This window comes from Geotrypetes seraphini, chromosome 7 (assembly GCF_902459505.1).
Source record: "Geotrypetes seraphini chromosome 7, aGeoSer1.1, whole genome shotgun sequence".
NCBI lineage: Eukaryota > Metazoa > Chordata > Amphibia > Gymnophiona > Dermophiidae > Geotrypetes > Geotrypetes seraphini.
The window spans coordinates 54,906,321-54,931,411 of NC_047090.1; the positions used below are offsets into that span (position 1 = coordinate 54,906,321).

Here is a 25,091-nt window from a genome sequence, read left to right on the forward strand (position 1 = left end):
TGAAGTTTTTGGCCTCCTGCGTTATTTTCTCCTCGATAACAAAAATCTTATATACAAATACAGGATGTCTGGTGCAGTACTTGGAGAGACCACCCAGGAAAGAGACTTGGGAGTACTGGTCGACAAGTCAATGAAGCCATCCGTGCAATGTGTGGCGGCGGCAAAAAGGGCAAACAGAATGCTAGGAATGATTAAAAAAGAGATCACAAACAGATCGGAGAAGGTTATCATGCCACTGTACTGGGCCATGGTACCCCCTCACCTGGAATACTGCATCCAGCACTGGTCGCTGTACATGAAGAAGGACACAGTACTACTCGAAAGGATCCAGAGAAGAGCGACTAAAATGGTTAAGGGGCTGGAGGAGTTGCCGTACAGTGAGAGATTAGAGAAACTGGGCCTCTTCTCCCTTGAAAAGAGGAGACTGAGAGGGGACATGATCGAAACATTCAAGATAATGAAGGGAATAGACTTAGTAGATAAAGACAGGTTGTTCACCCTTTCCAAGGTAGAGAGAACGAGAGGGCACTATCTAAAGTTAAAAGGGGATAGATTCTGTACAAATGTAAGGAAGTTCTTCTTCACCCAGAGAGTGGTAGAAAACTGGAACGCTCTTCTGGAGGCTGTTATAGGGGAAAACACCCTCCAGGGATTCAAGACAAAGTTAGACAAGTTCCTGCTGAACCAGAACGTATACAGGTATGGCTAGTCTCAGTTAGGACATGAGTGGACTGCTGGGCATGATGGATCGCTGGTCTGTTCCAGCAGCGGCAATTCTTATGTTCTTATGACCTCTGCAGAGATGCATCAGATCTGCGTACCACAGTCTGTGAGGCCAGTCTGGAGTCTCCAGAATGACCATTCCCTGATGAGTCGCAATCCAATGGAGGACCTGGCCAATCATGGGCCAGAAAGGTAGAAAGTACAGCAGGACTCCCTGTGGCCACAGCTATACTAGAGCATCTAAGCCCTCACTTCTGGGCTCTGATCTTCGACTGAAGAATCGGTCAACTTTCAAGTTCTTCGCCATGGCCATGAGGTTGAAGTGAGGCCAACCCCAGCACCGGACAATGGCCTGAAACATTGTCGAGGACAGCTCCCACTCACTCAGATCCAAGGTCTGTCTGTTGATGAAGTCTGCTTGAACATTGTCAACTCCCACCACATGCACTGCCGAAAGGGCCAGGAGATGACTCAGAGAAAGTGCAAGCAAGCTTCCTGAGCCAGAGAAGCATTCTTGGTTCCTCTATGGTGATTGACATATGCCACTACTGTTGTATTGTTGGAGAAGACTCAGACCATTTGGCCCTCCAGAGTCTACAGCAATATCACCAGAGCCAAGCGAAGGGCCCACAGTTCTTTTGAGAGGGCGCTCAACACCCCTGAATGGGACAATGATTGCCCCCACAGAGACTGTCTTCACAACTTCCCAAGATGCAATCCGCAGTGGCATGCTCCTGAATAGGGACTGCAGAAAGAGTCACCAATTCATGTGGGAGAGCAATGCATGCTGCAGAGGACGCATATGCGCCCTTGCCCATAGGACCACAGCTATGGAAGCTGCCATGAACCCCAGGTCCTGGAGATAGTCTTGCGCAGCCAAGATGGATTGTCCAGAAGACAAGAAATCTGAGAGCACAGCTTCTTTCTGTGCACCTCTGGAAGATAAAGTCTGTCAGCTGCCGTGTCGAATAAAACCCCTAGATATTCGAGGGACTGCATCGGGGTCAAGTTGCTTGTCCTGTAATGCACAATCCAGCCCAGGCCTTCCAAAATCTGGACTTCCCGATCTACTGTGTGCCGACTCTTGGCCAACGAGGGGGCTCTGATCAGCCAATCATCCAAATACTGGTGCACCTGCAGTCCCATCTGCCTTAAATGAGTTGCTACAACCACCATCACCTTGGTAAAGGTACAAGGTACAGTCGCCAGGCCAAAAGACAGAGCTGAAAACTGGTAATAATTTTCCAGATTATGAAACCGGGGGAACGTCAGGTGTACCGGGTAAATAGGAACAAACAAGAAAGCTTTTGTGAGATCCAGCAAGGCAAGGACCTCTCCCAGGGCAACTGCTGCTATGACAAATCGCACTGTTTCCATGCAAAAACATAGACCCTGAGTGCTGCATTGACGTGCGTAAGATCCAGGATTGGTCTTCAATTGTTCGAGCCTTTCTTTGGCATGATAAAGTATATGGAGTATCTGCTTGAGCCCGAATCTGAGACTTTAGGTGGCACCAGTTCTATGGTCTGAATATCTAACAACTTTGCACAGTGATTTGCACTTTGAGCTCCCTGTCTGGGCACACCGTGGGAGAGTCCATAAACCAACCTGTCAGAAGCTGGACAAATTCCAACTTGTAGCCAGACTGAATAATGTCCAGAACCCACTGGTCAGACGTGATGTGCACACAGGCCTGTAGGAATGCTGTGAGCTTGCCCCCTATATACGAGGGGCCTTCCTCAGCCTGGTGGCACTGCATCTTTTTAGCAGAGAGAGATGCACAGGAGGTATAGGGCTGACTACGCCTGAAGCCAGAGAATCTCATTCTGTAACCCTGGGCATCACAGAATTCAGGTTGTTTAGGCCTTTATCAAATAGCAACTGCCCCTTAAAAGGGAGCCTTGCAAGAGTAGCTTTAGAGGTAGAATCACCGGCACACTGCCTGATCCAGAGAATTCTGCCTGCAGAAATTGAATACACCAATTCCTTCCTCAGATTTACATAATGTCATATATACAGTATATACCATCTTACGACTATACCTAGGATCCTCAGAGACTACCACAAGAATAGTGTTAACTCTACGTGGCTACAATCTTCATCGATCCTGGCAGCTTTTTTTGTTTTGTTATTTTATGGCATTTTTATAATCTCTTATATCAAATAAGTGAAATCTTTTACACTTAGCTTTGTTGTTAACAGTGAGGGGAGATGCATATGAGGCTGCTAGCTAATGAGTGACTCAGTGCTCTGGTGTTATATTGTTGAATGATTTATAGTGAAATTTTTAGCCAGTGAGTATATTGTGAAATATAAGGCGTCAGCCATATAATCTCCTCCAGCCAAAAGAAGATGAGGAGGCTGCACAACCTCATTCTCCAGAGTGTGCAGCTGAGAGAGACAGGCACGTGTGACAGAAAACACTGCCAAAGCAGTCTTTATGCCCATAGCTGCTGCCTCAAAGAGCCTTTTGAGGACCTCATCCATCCAGTGGTCCTGTATGTCCTTGAGCAATATACTACTCTCACTAGGAAGGCGCTGCACCACCAAAAAATCCACCTTAGGCTGACCAAGAAGCTGCTGGCACTCATGTGCCATAGGATACAGACGAGACATAGCTCTCACAATCTTAAAGAGCTCCCTCTGGAGAATCCCATTGCTCCAAGATCAGAATGCTCATATCAGGATGCCAGGGAAAGGATGCCAGGGAAAGGAGGGATGAAGCAGGAAACTACAGGCCGGTGAGCCTCACTTCAGTTGTTGGAAAAATAATGGAAGTGTTGCTGAAAGAAAGGATAGTGTACTTCCTTGAATCTAATGGGTTACAAGATCCGAGGCAATATGGCTTTACAAAAGGTAAATCATGCCAAATGAACCTGATTGAATTTTTTGATTGGGTGACCAGAGAGCTGGATCGAGGACATATGCTAGATGTAATTTACTTGGATTTCAGCAAAGCCTTTGATACAGTTCCTCATAGGAGGCTGTTGAACAAATTTGAAGGGCTGAAGTTAGGACCCAAAGTGGTGAACTGGGTCAGAAACTGGCTGTCGGACAGACGCTAGAGGGTGGTGGTTAATGGAAGTCACTTGAATGAAGGAAAGGTGACTAGTGGAGTCCCTCAGGGTTCGGTGCTGGGGCCACATAGAAGATTTAGAATCAGAAAATAATATTAAATATTGAACTAGGCCAGTACTGGGCAGACTTGCATGGTCTGTGTCTGTGTATGGCCGTTTGGTGGAGGATGGGCTGGGGAGGGCTTCAATGGCTGGGAGGGTGTCGATGGGCTGGAGTAAGTCTTAACAGAGATTTCGGCAGTTGGAACCCAAGCACAGTACAGGGTAAAGCTTTGGATTCTTGCCCAGAAATAGCTAAGAAGAAAAAAAAAAAAAAAATTAAAATTGAATCAGGTTGGGCAGACTGGATGGACCATTCGGGTCTTTATCTGCCGTCATCTACTATGTTACTATGTTATTATGAGACAAAGTGCATACCACATAGCCAAGAAGAGGAGGTGGATGGAGTCGGGTGAGTGACCTAATTCATTGGAAAACAAAGGGTCATAAAGGTGGTCAGCATCAGATGGATCTCCCTGAACAAGGTCAGCTAGAGGAACAGAAGCTGATGGAGAAGAGGAAACACCTAAAGAAGCAACACCACTGAGAGATACATCCGAGGCGGCGCGGGACTGTGCAGGGGAAGAACGACTTGTCTGAAACGTATTCCATAAAAGTTTCAGAATATCTGAGGGCCTCTGGACCCAGGGGCTTAGAGTCACCCTTTGATGATTTCACTTGCGCTTTTTGGGCTGAGGACGGTCTGAGCTCTGAAAACAAAGAAGGCTGCTCCAAAGAGCTAGCCGAGTGTTTCAACACCTGCTTAGTCAGGGGAAAGGTTAAGCTTTGCACTGCTGCATCTCTTGGCTGCGCCATGTAGCATGTGCCACAAGAACATTCCTGATGTGCTAAATTTGTGCAAACCTGGCAAGAATTCACGTTAGGAGAGCCAAAGGACTCCATCCCAACAAGTTTTGAGGCAAAAAGTACAGTTTTGAAGTGCAGGGAGCTTTTGAAAAAAAGATAGCTAAAAATCCAAGATGGCTAGCGATAAGAAATTTGTGCCAAAATCACGATTTTTTCATACTTATCAAAGTCCAAAAATGACAATTTTTGGATTTTTCAGGTGAGGGAACAACGGAAGACATGCAGAAACATTGAAAACTGAAATTCAGAACCTCCTGATTCACCTCACAGGCTGTGACTGCCTTACTCACTGTGACCTATGCTGGAAATGTGCTGCAGCCTGACTCAGCTCTCTCAAAGTAGCTGGATAAGAAGAAATCACTGCCTCATTCTTGGAATACTTCCTCGATACTGATCTTAGGGCTGCAAGTCAGACATGGCATCTGATCATTTCTCTACCCAAGCGGATGAACAGACGCACTACTAGAATAGGTGTAGGTAAAAATGCAGCCGGCACCCTGTGAGATACCGCCAAGCCCCTAAAAGGATGCCTAACAGCATGCACTCAACACCTACTTAACGGAGGGTGAGGAAACAGCAGGGACAGCCCTGAGCTCCAAAGAAACTAATGCAGGCTGGCTAACAGGTAACACCAGAGATAGGTCTGTCAGCTGCAGACCGGAATCTGCTTCTTTTCTACGCAGGCAGAGCTGAAGAAACACTCCAAGCACAATAGAATCCCCCAAAAGGGATGAAAGCACTGAATAAAATAGGAATAAAAAGGGAGAACAGAAAAGAAACACTCTTTCAGGCATGCGTGCAGAAGGGAAAAACTGCAGGTGGTACTATAGCTCCTGGTGAAGTACAGGAGAGTCATAGAAAAAATCCAGAGTGCATTCCTTCTGCATTTGGCACGCGGTCATTAGGATACTTGTCTAGAAGGTCTCACCTACTGCAATAGAAAAAAAGATTATGTCCTTACCCAGATATATCTTTTCCAGTAGATAGATAAGACAATCTAGACTAGTGGGTTGTAGTAGACTAGTAGAATGTCTCACCTATTGCACTAGAAAGGCTGTTATGCAGCTGCCAAGTGAAGAAAGAGTGAAATGGAGGAAGAACTGAATTGCGGTTTTGAGAAAAAAAAAACCAAATTCTAAGGAACTAAACTGAATAGCTGACAGGAAGAATTTCACAATAGACGGTTAGGATAGTGCAGGGGTGTCCAATGTCGGTCCTCGAGGGCCGCAGTCCAGTCGGATTTTCAGGATTTCCCCAAAGAATATACATGAGGTCTATTTGCATGCACTGCTTTCATTGTATGCTAATAGATCTCATGCATATTCATTGGGGAAATCCTGAAAACCCGACTGGATTGCGGCCCTCGAGGACCGACATTGGACACCCCTGCACTATCCTAACTGTCTATTGTGAAATTCTTCCTGTCAGCTATTCAGTTTAGTTCCTTAGAATTTTTTTTTTTTTTCTCAAAACCGCAATTCAGTTCTTCCTCCATTTCACTCTTTCTTCACTTGGCAGCTGCATAACAGCCTTTCTAGTGCAATAGGTGAGACATTCTACTAGTCTACTACAACCCACTAGTCTAGATGCCCCTGGGATAGTGCATCAAAAAGGGAAAGTAAAGCCTAGATGTTTCCCTTAGACATTCCCTTAAAAAATAACCAACTAGGATAAACATAAGTTCACAATAGCAGAGAGAATAAAAACATTGTGAAGCTCACTTCTGCCATCTTGAGTTAAATGTTTTTAAGTATATTGTACAGCTATATGCAGGGAGAATCATATTAAAATTGGAAGCAAGATTTAAATTTAGTAAAGAGATATTACTAATAAGTGATAGATTAAGAGTTAAGGTAGAAAGAAAACTTACTGTGCTTTCTCAGCTAGATTATTTTAACTCAGTTTATCTGGGCATTAAGCAGAAACGACTTCAGTTAATACAGAATACTGCAGCTAAGCTCATTTTTGGGAAACAAAAGTATGATCATGTTTCCCCTTTGTTGATAAAGCTTCACTGGCTCCCAGTTCGCTTTAGGATCCAGTTTAAATGTGCATGCATAATCTTCAAGCTTCTCTATGGAATATTTGATCCTTTTGTCCCCTTATGTTGGAATACCCTTAGACTTTGCCATTTGAGAAACACACAAAGATATGTTAGCCTTCCCTTCCTTTAAGGGAATTAAATCTGTTGGGAAGCTTAGTCGATCTTTTGTTTTCAAGTTTGTAGAGATCTGGAATGAACTTCCTGAGTCCATTAGGCTTTTAGGCCAGCTGCAATTATTTCATAAATTCCTGAAAACTTTGTTGTTCTTGCAATTTTTAAATGGTTTAACTACAGCCTCAATGAAATGATAATATTATAGTTATTTTTCTTATGTTTTTCTTATGTACTTTAGTTTTTAATTAGTTCTTCCTTCTCCTATGTTTTCTGCTATGTACTCTAGTCTCAATTATATGTGAACCGCGTCGAGCTCCACTGGGAGATGACCTGGTATATAAACCAAAGATTAGATTAGATTAGAATTAAGTATAGGAATTATAAGAGTGTACATGAAATATTTTAACAAAGATATATGATAATGTACAAGGTTATAATGCTATGGAAGTATTAAGATATAGGGCTCCTTTTACTAAGCTGCGCTAGCGGTTTTAGCACGCGCTTAGCGCGCGCAGCATTGCTGCGCACACTAGATGCTAATGCCAGCATTGAGCTGATGTTAATTCTTGGCGGGTAGTGCGGGATTAGCGCACGTGGCAATGCAGTGTGCGCTAAAAACGCTAGTGCACCTTAGTAAAAGGAGCCTATAGTAATAGTCAGGGTAAGATGAAATAAGGTATAAGATAATTAAAAGCTTATATTAACAAATATATGCATGGAATTAGAAGGGGAAGTATTGAAAGTGTTGTTTAAGTTGTTTTCCAACAGTCAAGTGATCAATCTTGCTTTTGTGTTATCTAACATTATTAAATAGCGGATATGATGTAAAAGAAGCTATAAATGTAATAGTCTAGAATAGGAGTATGGGGACAGGAGAAAAGGGCAACTATACACTGTAACAACCCTAGTCTTAAGGCTAGGCTTGTTACAGTCAAATCTCCTCCAAATCCTTCCCTTCTATTGAAAAGGGCTGATCACTGCAGCAGGCTAAGTTCTGATAAACAAACAGGGTCTCTGTTTCCTTTGAAACAGCAGTCTACAGAATCCCAGGGAGTAGAAGAGGAGTGGGAGAACAGCCTGTTGCAGAGGGAGGAGACTTATTCAGAAGGACAGCCCAGGAGTCAGTGTCAGAGAACATCTAAGGAGCCTCTGCTGGGGCCAATTAAGGCTAAACTGAGAGGCCAGCAGAAACAGCAGGTTAGCCCTCCCCCTTCCAGGTCAGGGCGTGGCCATCTCAGAGCATTAGAGGCTGTGCTGAGGAAGAACAAATCAGTCTTCCCTGGGTCAGCCCAGGAAGCAGTCTCCAGGGACTGGGCTCCTGACTTTCCTATGAATGAGGATGTTGAAATGGCAGAGGTTTCCACTGTCCCTGGGGTGAACCAGCCAGCTTGCCAGGAAGCCATGGAATTTATGGATACTATTCAAGAACCAGAGGAAACTCAGATGGACCAGAGCTAAGTTAAATCACCGTTTTGATTGTGTGCTTTTGGAATCTTGTTGGCTCTGAGTTTGTTTGTTAGCACCAGTCAAGTGCTGACAGCCTGAGCAGTGCTGAGCTAACTGCTGCAGCTGTATCTTAGGCTGGTGACAGAGGAAAAAGTGTGGAGTTTTTTTTGTATATTTTCTCCTTTTGTTTTTTCTTCCCCTAATCTTGGGGGTATGAATGTATGGACAAGGAAGTAGTGGGGAGAATCCACAGAATATCCTCAGGGAGGGATTGTGGGGCCAATTTTGTTGGCAAGCTTTTAAGCTAAAGTGGATTCAGCTACTCCCCTCCCCCACCAACTGTTTGTTAGGTTGGCTGGGGAGGCCTGTTAAGCCAGGCTTAGGCAATACATTCATTTGAGTGTGCAAGACATTTGGGAACAACTAGCAGAAACACTGGGTGTTCCAGTAGCCATATTGCTCTGTGCCCTTGGTGGACTGTGTGACTGTGAGGGCAAGGCTACAACAGTATTTTTTTTGTTTAAACTTACCTGCCAGAAGGTGTATAGGCTATGTTTTTGCAAGCCTGGATTTTTCTTTGTATTGATTTAATTCAAAGACTATGACTGTAGCAATTGCTACTTTAAGAATAAAGTCAGACACAAGTTACTCTAAATCTTGATTGTTCCTGACATTTATTTTGCTTATTATTGTGATGAGAGCCAGCAGGACCTTCAACATCCTTTGAAGGCACGGCGAGTTCGGCGTTGGTGAGCATTGACCGGTGGCCTGTTACAAAACCCGGCACTGGCAAGCTCACAACACCCAGGCACAAACTCCGTCTTTTTATTTACTATCTTTTATTAATAATTGGATACTGAATCATTATATTATGGTTTTTGTGTCTAATTCGTTTGTAACTGCAGGCTAAGAATCCTTTCACTTAGGAGAGGAGGCTCATCCTGGAAATTTCCCTTCTGTCCCACTGACCAGGTCAGGCAGCTCCTGGTCATATTAAAAAAACAAGGAAAGAAAAAATAAACAACCACTACGATTCATAATCTCTAGCCAGTCAATACAGTGGACTTAACACATCATACAGATACGAGTTCCTCCTTAGCCATAAGAAATTCTTATAACTGCTTGGGATCTCAGGAAAAAGTATGGAAATCTCAGGAAAAAGTAGCTCCAAGGGCTAGGGCCAAGAACTCACTTTTTTGAGCAATTTGGATAAATATGGAAACATTCTAACCCACAGATCCAAAAAACAGGGAATTGTATGGAAATATAAATATAACATAACATAACATGGAATTCCTATCACTCTCATATGCAAAGGTCACCAATACAAAAGTTCTCTGAGTTATAACTTCCAAAGATGACTCTTAAAGGTATGTAAGGTTTGTCACTGAAAAATTATCATTTCCCTCACCCTTAGAATCAGGATGCATCATCAATGATAAATATTGAGTCCTGATTATAAGTGACAAAGACTCTACTTGTAACTTTAATATTTCCATTAAATATTTCTTTTGACCATATCCAAAGGAGATACTATTAATAACTTAGGACATCTAGGAATCTCAATGGGTTCTTCCTCAGTTGATCCTCCATATTTTCCAGTCTTTTATTTACAAAATTCTTATCTTTAATCAGGGCCTGTAACTACAAGAGACATATTCATAACCTTAATCTCCAAAAGCTCAAAATATCAGTTTGTCGTTCCATCTTGGAAGTCTGAGCTTCTGCATTCTGCCTGATAGTCTCAACATCACCTACAAACTTAGAGGATAGTTGATTTAAGGAAGTGTTCAGTATTTGGATGGCATCCCAAAGAGCATTCAATATGACTGTAGCAAGCTTCTGCAGCTCTCTCACTACCTACCTGGATCTTCTTTACCCTGATTCACCACTGCCCAATTTGGAGTCGTGCTGCACCTCTTGCATCTCGACTGGGAGACAGCTTGAAACAGGGCAGGACACTGACAGAAGAGAACCCTCATACAGAAGGAAAGCTGCAAATTTTTCCGCATCCTCTACTGCAAACTCCTCCAGTTGAGAAATCGGTCCATGTTAGGACGTAAGAATAACCATACAGTCAGATCAATGGTCCATCTAGCCCAGTATCCTGTTTCCAGAGTGGCTAATCCAGGTCACAAATACCTGGCAGAAACTTGTAGTGGACTCATCTGCTGCATGAAACTTAAAGAACCCCTATTTCCGCTGCTGTTGAGGCATATGCTGATTGAACAATATAAGTAATTAAAACTGGAAAACTTTAAGGATTAAGAAGAGAGAACCTCAGAACTGATTAAGCATTTCTAATTGTATCATTAATATAAGGAACAATTGGCCTGGTCAAGCCTACAGATTACTACTCAAGGAGATATTGGGACTTTAATTGACTCATCATCAAGTTTAGTGAGCTTCATTGGGCCTGAATGGCTTCAAAACTTAACATCATTAAGAACCTTGAAGATTGATTGATGGACTCTACTTTAAATCTTTAGATAGTACCTGTAGCTATTCCCAGCCTTTGATTTTGTTATTAGTAGCACTTTGCACTTTGTATTGCATGTTATTGTAGATTTTAAATGTAGATGAAATAAATTTTGTTAGTTTTTAGGATATGAATTGAATTAAAGAAATCAATAAATTAAATATTTAATTAATTTTATGTTATGGTATCCTTGGTAGAGCATAGAAAAATGGTATCACAAAGGAACTCTATATTCAATTAAATATATCTACATTTTATTAATTTTTTTTTTCTTGAAGTCCTTACTCGTATATTTCTTTTCCGTGGTATTATATGGGACCCTTCAATATTTTTCCCCAATGTTCTAGCTATGTCATTGTACTGAGGTCATGCACTGTTCAAATACTTAAAGGGTATTAACGTAGAACAAAATCTTTTCCTGAGAAAGGAAAATGGTAAAACCAGAGGACATAATTTGAGGTTGAGGGGTGGTAGATTCAGGGGCAATGTTAGGAAATTCTACTTTACGGAGAGGGTGGTGGATGCCTGGAATGCGCTCCCGAGAGAGGTGGTGGAGAGTAAAACTGTGACTGAGTTCAAAGAAGCGTGGGATGAACACAGAAGATTTAGAATCAGAAAATAATATTAAATATTGAACTAAGGCCAGTTACTGGGCAGACTTGCACGGTCTGTGTCTGTGTATGGCCGTTTGGTGGAGGATGGGCAGGGGAGGGCTTCAATGGCTGGGGAGGGCTTCAATGGCTGGGAGGGTGTAGATGAGCAGAGATTTCGGCAGTTGGAACCCAAGCCTAGTACCGGGTAAAGCTTTGGATTCTTGCCCAGAAATAGCTAAGAAGAAAAAAAAAAAAAAAATTAAAATTGAATCAGGTTGGGCAGACTGGATGGACCATTCGGGTCTTTATCTGCCGTCATCTACTATGTTACTATGTTACTGTAATTCACATACCAACTGCTGAGCACATATTTGTAAAATAGACCCCACGTCTCTTTTGTCTTCTTACAGTACCTGGTTGCAAACATTGCTCTCAAGGAAGAGAAGGTGGCTGCATCTTCTTTCAATGCCTTTAACTCATTCCTCAGTTTTGTCATTGTTTCCGTTACCATCGTCTTCTCATTCTCATATTTGTTTTTCAGATTTGCCAGTGCAATTTCCGCTGTCTGCAGTAAAAAGTATCAAATCAGAATAGAACATGTAAAATCTGAATGGCAGCAAAAAAAATGAAGCAGACCAAACATAATAAAACTTGTATAAGATTTATAGAAGACAAATTAAGAATGTCCCAAAAAAACAAATAGGCAAATAATCTGTAAGATCCAGTCCAGCAAAAATAAAAAAAACCCAAACAAAACCCGAAATGGACCAAATGTAAAGCACAGTTACTTACCGTAACAGGTGTTATCCAGGGACAGCAAGCAGATATTCTCACATGTGGGTGACATCATCCACGGAGCCCCGACGCGGACAGCTTTTCAAGCAAACTTGATTGAAGATTTCAAGTTTGCTAGTGCTGCACCACGCATGTGTGTGCCTTCCTGATCCACTAGAGGGCGCATACCCTCCTCATGGTCCTCAGTTCAGATAGCTAGCAAAGAAGCCAACCTCGGGGAGGCGGGCGGGTTGTGAGAATATCTGCCTGCTGTCCCTGGATAACACCCATTATGGTAAGTAACTGTGCTTTATCCCAGGACAAGCAGGCAGCATATTCTCACATGTGGGTGACCTCCAAGCTAACCAAAAAAGGGACGGAGGGAAGTTGGCAATTCAAGAAAACAGATTACGCAAAACCGACTGGCCCAACCGGCTGTCGCTCCTGGACAGAGTATCCAGGCAGTAGTGGGAGGTGAAAGTATGAACCGAAGACCAAGTGGCAGCCTTGCAAATCTCCTCGATAGGCGTCGACCTGAGGAAAGCTACAGAAGCCGCCATCGCTCGGACTTATGTCCCGCGACTCGACCATGCAGCGCGAGACCAGCCTGAGCGTAGCAAAAGGAAATACAAGCAGCCAACCAGTTGGACAAGTTGCGCTTGGAAACTGGGCGTCCTAACCGACTAGGGTCGAGGGACAAAAACAATTGAGGAACCATCTGAGGAGACTGAGTGCGTTGAAGATAAAAAGCCAACGCCCTCTTACAGTCAAGTGTGTAAAGCGCCACCTCGCCAGGAGACGAGTGGGGCTTCGGAAAAGAGACCAGAAGAACAATGGAATGATTGAGAGGAAAGTCCGAAACCACCTTGGGCAAGAACTGGGGTTGAGTACGCAGGACCACCGTGTCATGAAGCAATACAGGAAAAGACGGGTCCGCAACCAGAGCTTGCAGCTCACTGACTCTGCGAGCAGACGTGAGAGCAACCAGGAATACCACCTGCCAGGTGAAGTAATTCAAAAGAGCCTTATCAATGGAATCAAATGGAGGTATCACCAATTGAGTCAGGACCACACAAAGATCCCAAACCACCGGAGGGGCTTTGAGCGGAGGATGTACATTGAAGAGATCCCTCATAAAGCGGGAAACCGTCGGATGGACGGAGAGCAGCGTCCCATCAAGCGGCCGATGAAAGGCAGCAAAAGCACAGAGGTGGGCTCGAATAGATGTCGATTTGAGACCAGACCGAGACAAGTGAAACAGATAAACCAGCACTGAAGGCAAGGAGGCAGAGAGCGGATCCATGCGGTGCTCAGCACACCACGCAGCAAATCAGGACCATATCTGGGAATAGCATTGCCGAGTGGAGATCTTTCGAGAGGCCTCGAAAACACCCCCACCGACTTGAGAGAAACAGAAGGAGGGAGGCACGTTGCGAGGAACTAAGCTGATAAGTGTAGAGACTGCAGATTGGAATGCAACAGAAACCTCAACACTGAGACAGCAGAGAAGGGAGCATAGGTAGGAACAGAGGCTCCCTGACATGCTGGAGGAGCAGGGAGAACCACAGCTGCCAGGGCCACAGAGGAGCCATCAAGATCATGGTGGCGCAGACCGACAGGAGGTGTATCAAAGACCTGAGAATCAGAGTAAAGGGAGGGAACACAGAGAGGAACCTGCCCATCCAATCGAGAAGGAAAGCATCCACCTCGATGCGAACCCGGGAGAACATCCTCGAGCAATATCGAGGCAACCAGTGAGTGAGGGGCAAAGCGAACAGAACTACCTGTGGGGTTCCCCACCAAACAACCACATGCCGCAGAGTCTGAGAATGGAGCGACCATTCATGCGGCCGAAAAGGGCGACTCAACGTGTCCACCAGACAATGCTGCTCGCCCCGGAAATACACCGCCCAAAGAAAGAAGTAGTGGTGTAACTCCCCCTCCAATGACGAAGGGCTTCCCTGCAAAGTAACAGGGAACCTGTACACCCTGGCTTGGTCACAGAATACATCGCAACCGGAATGTCGGGACGCACCAGGACCCCGCAATCCAGCAACCAATAACGAAAATCCACCACGGCATTGTAAATGGCCCGGAGCTTCAGCAGATTGATGCGGCTGCGATGGTCCGCACCCGACCAAAGACCCCGAGTCCGAAGGCCGTCGTGTTGTGCCCCTAAGCCGATGCCGAGGAGTCCATCGGCAGAACCTTCTGATGCGGGGATACGAAGAGGTGGCCCACCAACGAAACCAGCGCACCACAAAAGCGCTGGGAAGCGGGATCCCGATCCTGCCATCACTGAGATGCTCGGGTCCAGCGGGGAACACGAAGAGGAAACCAGGCGAACATCGGGACATGAACCGTGGAGACCCATGATCCCAAAGCATCAGCATCAGCTCGGTCGAGGCCGAAGACCGCTGAGACACCAGCTGACTCAGGCGCAGACAGGCGGCCTGCCGAGGCAGAAAAGACTGGAGGCGGACTGAGGACAGAGGGGCCATCATCCGGTATAAACAAACAAGGCCCTCCTCCTGAGGCCGAGACAAGAAGGAGCGCAGACAAACTGGGTCCAGATCCGCCCCGACGGACTCCCGAGACTGGGGCGGAAAGAGTCTGAACCGCTCCCAGACTAGAAACTAGTGCAGGTCACGAAGGGCCAGGACCAGACGCAGAGGCGAGGCTATACTCCCAGTACGTAGACACGGTGACACCCCTCCCGAAGGGAGGGGAGGAATCCCCAGAAAGAGAGCAGCCCGGAGGCTATGCGAGAATAGTCAAAAAGACAGCCAGGAGTCGCCGAAGCCGGCGGCTGGACCATAACCCGGCACTGCTGCAGCTATTGCGGCTGCTGCGAAGGAGGCCGAGATAACACAAGAAAGGTATCCGGAGGGCCCCTCCGGAGAAGGAGTCCAAACCACCAAGGCAGAAGGGATTCAGCTGAAGGCTTCCCGATAGGCGAAGGACCGGTCGCGTTCTGAAAGGCGGTTAGTGGCCTCCGCAAGAGAGGCCTCAAGAAACTCAGTACTCACGCAAGTAAAAGTGGCGAGACGATCCTGGAGGTTCGGATCCTCAGCCACACTCTGCGCCAAGCGAGATGACGCATGGCGGGAGCAATAGAGCCGGAGCAGGGAGAGAGTCTCCTCCAGGAAACCAAACTCCGCACTACAAGAATCCGTCACGGCTGCCCGGAATGAACCGAAGAGAAAACGGGGAACCCTCTCGAATAGGAGCCGGAGACGCCGAGGCACAGAGCCACAGACGAAGTCGAGGCACGAAGCCCCCGTCGAAACCGGGGCGCAAACCCGCAGTCGACGCCGAGGCCTAAAGCCTCAGCCGATGGCGAGATATAAACATATAGTAACATAGTAGATGACGGCAGATAAAGACCCGAATGGTCCATCCAGTCTGCCCAATCTGATTCAATTTAAATTATTATTATTTTTTTTTTCTTCTTAGCTATTTCTGGGCGAGAATCCAAAGCTTTACCCGGTACTGTGCTTGGGTTCCAACTGCCGAAATCTCTTAAGACTTACTCCAGCCCATCTACACCCTCCCAGCCATTGAAGCCCTCCCCTGCCCATCCTCCTCCAAACGGCCATGCACAGACACAGACCGTACAAGTCTGCCCAGTAACTGGCCTAGTTCAATCTTTAATATTATTTTCTGATTCTAAATCTTCTGTGTTCATCCCACGCTTCTTTGAACTCAGTCACAGTTTTACTCTCCACCACCTCTCTCGGGAGCGCATTCCAGGCATCCACCACCCTCTCCGTAAAGTAGAATTTCCTAACATTGCCCCTGAATCTACCACCCCTCAACCTCAAATTATGTCCTCTGGTTTTACCATTTTCCTTTCTCTGGAAAAGATTTTGTTCTACGTTAATACCCTTTAAGTATTTGAACGTCTGAATCATATCTCCCCTGTCTCTCCTTTCCTCTAGGGTATACATATTCAGGGTTTCCAGTCTCTCCTCATACGTCTTCTGGTGCAAGCCTCCTATCATTTTCGTCGCCCTCCTTTGGACCGCCTCAAGTCTTCTTACGTCTTTCGCCAGATACGGTCTCCAAAACTGAACACAATACTCCAGGTGGGGCCTCACCAATGACCTGTACAGGGGCATCAACACCTTCTTCCTTCTACTGACTACGCCTCTCTTTATACAGCCCAGAATCCTTCTGGCAGCAGCCACTGCCTTGTCACACTGTTTTTTCGCCTTTAGATCTTCGGACACTATAGCCCCTAGCGACGTTGCGGCACCAAGCCACAGTCAACTTCGAGGCACAAGGCCACAGTCAACCAAAGGGCACAAAGCCCCAAGCGACGTCAAGTCACAAAGCTCCAGTCAACGGCGAGGCACGAAGCCTGGGTCGACGACAAGGCACAGAGCTCCAGCCGACGATGAGGCCCCCAGCCTCAGTCGACGTCGAAGCACAAGCATCAGGCGACGCGGAGCACACGGCTCAGCCGATGTCGAAGGTACAAAGCATCCGTCGATGTCGAGACACCAAGCCTCAGTCGACATCGTGACACCAAACCCCAGTCGACGTCGAGGCAGAAAGTCGAAGCACAAAGCCTCAGACAACGTCGAGGCACAAGGCCGCATTCTACGTCGAGGCACAAGGCCTCAGGCGGCGGTGAGGCACCAAGCCCCAGCCGACGTCCAGGCACCAAGCCCCAGCCGACGGCGAGGCACAAAGCCTCAGTCGACGTCGAGGCACGAAGCCTCAGTCGACGTCGAGGCACAAAACCTCAGGCGACGTCGAGGCACAAAACCTCAGGGACGTCGAGGCACGAAACCTCAGCCGACGTCGAGGCACGAAGCCTCAGTCGGCGTACGAAGCCTCAGTCAACGTCGAGGCACGAAGCCCCAGTCGACGTCGAGGCACACCGAAGTCCGTCGAGGCTCAGAAGTCGGCACCGTACCAATGAAACTGGTAATAAAGGTGCAGCAGTACGCTCCATAAAGGGCAACCTCGAGATGAGTATTCCCATGAAAGGAGGCACGCATCGAAGGTCTCGTAGAGGCGGGCACGATTGCACTCGATGCCTGGAATGCCTGAGACTCAGCCGGTGGCGTTACCAAGGTAACGCACCTAGAAGAAAGAAAGAAAGAAAAACTTACCGGGGATCGAAGCTACTCAGTCCGATTCCAACGAAGGAAAAATGGTCCTGGCCATCCTGCTCATACGAGGTGAGCCCAGAGAGAGGCCAGGGAAGAAGAAAATACAGCTGCAGCAAAATGAGGCCTAGCAGCATGGCTGAGGCCCAAGAAGGGCCTGCCGATGGAACCAGCAGAAACACAATAAAAAATCCTTTTTTATTTTTTATTTTTTTTGAAACAAAGAAAATACACGATCAATTAACAAACGCACAGCGACTCCCTAACAAAATAAAGAAGCCGCGGTGCCAGAAAGGCACTTAGAAGAACGCAGAGAAGAGAGACAGGGCTTTCTGGCTCAGCGGAAAACTAAGAACTGAGGACCATGAGGAGGATATGCGCCCTCTAGTGGATCAGGAAGGCACACACATGCGTGGTGCAGCACTAGCAAACTTGAAATCTTCAATCAAGTTTGCTTGAAAAGCTGTCCGCGTCGGGGCTCCGTGGATGATGTCACCCACATGTGAGAATATGCTGCCTGCTTGTCCTGGGATAATAGAACATACTGTATGTAAGAATCTGAATGGCATGCTGTTTTTCCTGTTCAAGATCCATTGATGTTTTCTATTAAATTTATACATAATCTGTGTGGCCTCACATGCATAGGCACCAGCTCTGTGGGCACTGTGGGAGCCCAAGCATCCCCAATATTTTTGGGACCTCACTTGACTGCAGATGCAGTACAAAGTGGTTTTCATCGCAAGGCCCAGGGAGACCTTTTGGGCGGCTCAGCAGCAGTCTGATGTTCCATTTCCCCCCTGCCCAAGTGATCCATTAATACAGCCGCTCTTTCACTCTTCGGGCCACCAGTAGTGTGAGTGAAGTAAAAACGCTGCCTTCTGCAGTCTGGAAGCTTTCCCTCAGCTACTACTTCCTGTTCCCACTTAGACGTAAAGCAATAGCAGAAAGAAAGCTTCCAGGCTACCAAAGGCAGAGTATTTACTTGACTCACACTACTGGTGGTTCGAAGAGTGCAAGAGTAGCTGCCTTACCAGACTGCATGGAGAGGAGGATCGCAGGGGGGGGGGGGGGTCAGAGGGGATAGTCATTAGAGAAATGCTGTACCGTGGGGATGGAGAGATAAAAAAAAGAAAGAGATGCCAGACTTTCAGGAAAGGGAAGGAAAACGGAAGGAGAGAACAGAAATGCCAGACCATGATAGGGAGGTGGAGGAAGGAAGCAGAGAAGAAGAGATAACAGACCACAAGAAGGGAGAAAGGGAAGGAGAGGGAGAGGGAAGGAGAGAGAGATGCCAGACCAGGGAAGGAAAGGGGAGAGAGAGGTAGGTGAAAGGGGGAAGAGAAGGACAGGGAGATGCAAGACCACAAAGGGGGAGGAAGGAAGGGAGAGAGATGCCAGACCATGGGAAGGAGAGGAGAAAGATGTCAGACCACCAGAGGGTGAAAGAGAGGGAGGAGGTGCTGCACAGGAAGGGGAAAAAGAGGGAGGAGATGGTGCGCAGGGATGGGAGGGGTAGGGAAGGGAAGGGAAAAGAGATGCAAGAAATGCTGTTTAAGGGTAGAAGAAAGAGGGAAGATATGGTACACATGGATCGAGGGGAGGAGAGGGGAAGGGCAGAGAGAGGGAGGAGATGGTGCATATGGATAGATGGGAAGGGAAGACATGGAACAGTGGATAGATTTGAGAAGTAAGCAGAAAAATTGGAAAAAGTTGAATATTAAAAGTTAATGCCAAAGATGAATGTAGCAAAAAACAGGGATAATATGCTTTTATAGAACGTCAGTAAAGTCTAATTATGATAGAAACAAACTGACTATAATGAACACCAATTCCAAGAGAGTGAAATTACTTTGAAGTACGCTCAGAGAAATAAAACTCTGAAGAGAGAGACAACCCCTCTTGGGCAAGAGTTTACCATCCAGTTATTGCATATTTGATAAATCACTCTCTGAGAAATGGTAAACGCTGGTTTATATCTATTTTTCAAAATTTTAAGTTCAAAAAACGTTTCTTTTCTTGTTTTGCACCTTTGTTTGAAACATGTCACTGGAGCATTGTTACAATCTCACTTATCTTATGAGGAAAAAGTTCTGTAGGGTCCCAACGCGGCCACGTTTCGTTATCTGCTTCAGGAGATCCAGCTGTAAAGTTGAAAAGTTTCTCACTCAAAAGATAGAACTGAAATGCTGTTTAAGATGTCCGTGAAACTGATTCGCTTGAAAAATCTCTCAATGGCTCCCTTTCCTTGGAAGCCATTGAGAGATTTTTCAAGCTTCAGACAAAAATTCTGCATTTATGTGTTCTTGGCCTGGCCGGTGTCTTATGTCAAAGTTAAAGGCTTGTATCTGTAGAAACCACCTCATTATCCTGGTATTGGAGTTTTTATGGCGGGCTAGCCATTGAAGAGGTGCATGGTCGGTGACCAACAGGAAATGCCTTTTCAGGAGATAATATTGTAATGTCTCCCGGACCACATCCGGAATTCCTCAGGGTCTCCTTCCATATAGCAGCTCAAACGGGGAGAATCCTGTCGAACTCTGGGGTACCTCCTAGACACTGAACATCATATAGAGGAGTAGGGAGTTCCAGTTTTTTTCATCCTCTAAAACAAACTTCTTGAGCATTTGTTTGAGGGTTTTGTTAAACCTCTCCACTAAGCCATAGGTTTGGGGATGATAGACTGAGGTTCACATGGTGTTCACTTTCAAAAGGGCGCATAACTGGTTCATTGTCCTAGACATGAAAGATGTGCCTTGGTCCGTTAGTGTTTCTTTGGGGATGCCCAAACCGATGGCCTAGTGGAGAGGTTTAACAAAACCCTCAAACAGAAGTTTGTTTCAGAGGATGGAAAGAACTGGGACTCCCTACTCCCCTATGTGATGTTTGATGTCCAGGAGGTACCCCAGAGTTCGACAAGGTTCTACCCATTTGAGCTGCTATATGGAAGGAGACCCTCAGGAATTCTGGATGTGGTCCGGGAGTCCTGGGAGGAAGAGCCAATTCAAGAAAGGAATTTGGCTGAATTTATACTCATGATGCAAGAGCAGTTGAGGAAAGTAGGGAAAGCTGCTAAACTATGTTTAGAGGAAGCCCAGTAGAGACAAGCATGGGCCTATAATACCAGGGCTATGCCGAGAGTCTTCCAAGCTGGGGATAAAGTTTTAGTCCTCCTGCCCTCTTCAGAGAGTAAACTCATAGAAACATAGAAGATTATGGCAGAAAAGGGCTACAGCCCATCAAGTCTGCCCACTCTGCTTACCCACCCCCTGTCTATGCCCTAATGACCCAATTTCCTTATCTTGACCCTCGTAGGAATCCCACTGGGTATCCCATTTATTCTTAAAGTCTGGCACGCTGTCTGCCTCGATCACCTGCACTGGAAGCTTGTTCCAATGATCAACCACTCTCTCTGTGAAGAAATAATTTCTGGTGTCGCCATGAAATTTTTCTGCCCCTGAGTTTGAGCGGGTGCCCTCTTGTGGCCGAGGGTCCCTTGAGAAAGAAAATATCATTTCGACACGTCCCGTGAGGTACTTAAATGTTTCGATCATGTCTCCCTTCTCCCTACGTTCCTCAAGAGTGTAGAGCTGCAATTTGTTCAGTCTCTCTTCGTACGAGAGACCCTTGAGCCCCGAGATCATCCTGGTGGCCATCCGCTGAACCGATTCAATTCTGCGCACATCTTTACTGTAATGTGGTCTCCAGAACTGCACACAGTACTCCAGATGAGGTCTCACCATGGCCCTGTACAACGGCATTATGACTTCAGGCTTTTGGCTGACGAAACTTCTATTGATACAACCCAATATCTGCCTTGCCTTAGATGAAGCCTTCTCCACTTGATTGGCAGTTTTCATGTCTGCACTGATGATTACTCCTAAATCTCGTTCTGCTGAAGTCCTAGTTAAAGTTTCTCCGTTCAAGAAGTACGTCCTGCATGGATTACCGCTTCCAAGGTGCATGAACTTACATTTCTTAGCATTGAAGCCTAGCTGCCAGGTTGAGGACCAACTTTCCAATGTAAGCAGGTCCTGCGCCATATAATTCTGTAAACTGCATTCACTTACTATATTACATAGTTTGGCGTCATCGGCGAATAGTGTTATTTTACTTTGAAGCCCTTGAGTCAGATCCCCTATGAATATGTTGAAAAGGAGTGGACCCAGGACCGAGCCCTGCGGCACTCCACTGGTCACCTCCGATGTTTTAGAGAGGGTACCATTAACCACCACCTCTGAAGTCTGCCACTCAGCCAATCATTGACCCATGCAGTTAGTGTCTCTCCTAACCCCATCGATTCCATCTTGCTTAGCAGCCTGCGGTGTGGGACACTGTCAAAAGCTTTACTGAAGTCCAGGTACACGACGTCCAAAGACTCTCCCAAGTCCAACTTTCTTGTTACCCAGTCAAAGAAGCTGATGAGATTGGATTGGCAGGACCTACCCTTGGTGAATCCATGCTGACTGGGATCCCGAAGATTCCCTTCATTCAAGATCGTGTCCAATTTGCTTTTAATTAGTGTTTCCATGAGTTTGTACACTACTGATGTGAGACTCACCGGTCTATAATTCGCAGCCTCTGCCCTGCAACCCTTTTAATGCAGAGGAACGACATTAGCTAATTTCCAGTCCAGGGGAACTTTCCCCTTACTTAGGGAGAGATTGAATAGCTCAGCCAATGGTTTCGCCAGGACATCCCTCAATTCTCTGAGCACTCTTGGGTGCAAATTGTCTGGTCCAATGGCTTTGTTCACCTTGAGTCTTGCCAGTTCATTGTAAACTTCACCTGGTGTGAACTCAAAATTCTGAAACGGGTCTTCTGTGCTTTGTGTTGCCTTCAACTGCGGACCATGTCCCGGTGCCTCACAGGTAAAGACTGAGCAGAAGTATTCATTCAGTAGTTCGGCTTTATCGGAATCTGCTTCCACGTAACTTCCGTCCAGTCTTCTAAGGCGTACTATCCTGCCTGTGTTCCTTTTTCTGTTACTAATATACCTGAAGAAGGATTTGTCCCCCTTTTTAATGTTTTTTGCCAGAATTTCTTCCACTCGAAGTTTTGCCTCCCTAACTGCCATTTTGACCGCTGTAGACTCCTGTGTAAAAGGCAAGGCCCGTACGAAGTTGTATCCCAGACAGGTCCAGTGAATTATAAAGTAGCTCAGCTGAACAGACGGGACAAGACCAAACTATTCCATGTCAATTTGTTTAAAAAATGGATCCCGGAAAACAAGATGGTGATCGAGTAGGGTGCGTAAGCCTGAGCTCCAATAGCAGCAGTAACTTTTTAGAGTAAACTTATTACTTACATCCACTTTTCATGCCGAAAAGAAGAGGTAGGTAGAGGACTTTTCCTCCACTTCTGCCGGAAATATCAACGCTGCGCCAGAGGGTTATTACAGCTTTCACCGTTCCTTTGGCGTCAAGCGTCAGGCGTTACCACTGCTGAGCTTCAGGAGTCACTCAGCTTGGAGGGCGAGACTTCGCTTAGCCCGTCTGGACCTGACCCTCCCCCAGCTCCAGGAGTTACACCAGTGGAGGACCGTCGGGTGGAGGAACCTCAGGATTTGCTGAATATGATGGAGCAACTACTGTTTGTGACCCTGAAAGGGGAAGCGTCGATATCTTCTGGGTCATCTCAACTGAATAGGAGAGGAGCACTGGGGGCTAACGGTGGGGAGTTCGGAGAAGGCATGAACCAGGCTGGAGAGTTACGGCCTGAACAAGAACTATTCCAATTACCCGACCTCAAGTCGTTAACTAAACCCCAAGTGGTTACATTGGATACCCTCTGGTCAGCAATTGATAGTCTTCAAATTGTATGTATTAACTTTATTTCATTGATGACTGGGGTCTCAGAAAAAGTTAAAAAATTAGAGACAGAGGTACAAGACCATCAGGTGAAGATTGAGGAAATTCAACAAAATTCTCTGGAAATTAAAAATACTATTAAACAACAATCAATGGATAAAGCCTTCTTTCTCCTTAAAATAGAAAATCTTGAAAACCAAAATAGATATTTGAACTTAAGAGTTTTGAATTTTCCCATTCCTAAATATAAGACTGCAAGAGAAATCTTTAGAGTTTCTGATTTCCACTTTAAAAGTTTCATAAGTGAATGTATCCCTGCTTCAGAAGATTTACTATCTAAAAAAGACATTAAAAGAAACAAATGAAGATACACAACAAGAGATATCAGTGTTATTGGAGTCATCAGATATAGAACTAATGGGCCGAGCAATGTTAATTGTTTGTTGTTGTTTTTTTTCATTAGGATAGGGACTCAATTTTAAGGCTATATTATGGTCTGAAGCAGGTTTCTTATCTTGGTGAAAAAAAATATTTTTCTGATGTATCTAGATGGACCCAAGCTAGAAGAAAAGAATTTCTAACATACCAGGGATAAGGTTATTTCTTTGGGTGCATCTTATCAGTTAAGATTCTTTGCAAGTGTATTATTTTGTATCAACAAAATAAGTATATTTTCTATGAGCCCAGCCAGCTTCATTTTTTCTTGAAAGGAAAGGGGATTTCATTTGCACCATAGGGAAGCTAATGTAATTCAAGTCTGATTAATTAAGTCGAAGTAGACTTCTCTGTTTCTTTGAAAGTGTTGTATTTAATCTCTTATCCTGGAAGAGTTTTCTTTCTTGTTTCCTGTCTTGAGTTTGAGGACTATATGTAAGAAATAGTTGTTTCTTTATTGTTTAAATTTGAATACCAATGTACTTTGGTTGTACATTGTCTTTATTTCCTGTTAAGCGTTATGCTTTGTATTTAATTGAAAACTGAATAAATAAAAAATAAAATAAAAAAATGGATCCTGGTTACATCAGCATTAGTCCAACTGGACAATTTTGGCCCAGGTACTACCCGACTCTGCCCAAGTACCATTTGCAAATCAACTTCACCCTGACCCAGAGGAAGGATCTGGAACAACTGGTGTATCAGAACCAAGATGTATTCTCCACCACACCTGGTCAAACACATTTGGCCACTCACGAATTCGTCACAAACCCGGGGTGGTAGTACGACAACATACCTACCAGATCCCCGAGTCACAACAACAGGCAGTGGCGAAGGAGGTTGCAGAGATGTTACAACTGGGAGTCACTGAAGAGTCTACGAGTAATTGGTCCTCTCCAATAGTGCTGGTACCTAAGCCCGACAGCAGTATATGATTCTGCATTGACTTCCGAAGGGTAAATGCAGTGTCCAGATTTGATACCTACCCTATGCCTAGGGTAGATGAACTGATCGAACGACTAGGAAAGGCTCAGTTGATTTCCACATTGGATCTAACTAAGGGGTACTAGTAGGTACCCCTTTCACCTGATGCCAAAGAGAAGACTGCTTTTCCTACCCCTCAGGGCCTGTTCCAATTTATGGTCCTCCCTTTCGGCCTTCATGGGGCCCCAAGTACATTTCAACACAAGGATACGCAGCAGCCTACCTTGATGACATTGTAATCTATAGTGTCAGCTGGAGGTCACATTTGATTCAAGTTGAAGCTGTTCTGGACAGCTTAAGAAAAGCTGATCTAACCGCCAACCCCAAAAAGTGCTTCCTAGGGGGCCAAGAAGTCCAATACTTAGGATATGTAGTAGGCCGAGGCCAGGTCAAACCCCAACTGAAAAAAAGTGGATGCCATCAACCATACTTCAAAAACCCAAACAAAGAAACAGATCCATGCCTTTTTAAGCTTAGTAGGGTACTAGAGCAGTTTTATACCCGACTTTGCGGAAAAGGCCAAACCCCCTGACAAGGCTGCTGCAGAAAAGAACTCCTGATATTGTCCAGTGGACCCGTGAGCTGGAAG

At 45.6% G+C, this 25,091-nt stretch overlaps 1 protein-coding gene across 3 annotated transcripts in view; it reads right to left on the reverse strand.

Annotated features, from left to right (window-relative positions):
- BICD1 (BICD cargo adaptor 1) overlaps positions 1–25,091 on the reverse strand; it is a 279,852-nt gene that overhangs the window by 137,243 nt on the left and 117,518 nt on the right. For all 3 annotated transcript variants that reach the window (XM_033950662.1, XM_033950661.1, XM_033950663.1), the window contains exon 7: positions 11,796–11,947. In XM_033950662.1, the coding sequence (XP_033806553.1) occupies positions 11,796–11,947 (152 nt within the window). The remainder of the gene's footprint in view (positions 1–11,795; positions 11,948–25,091) is intronic.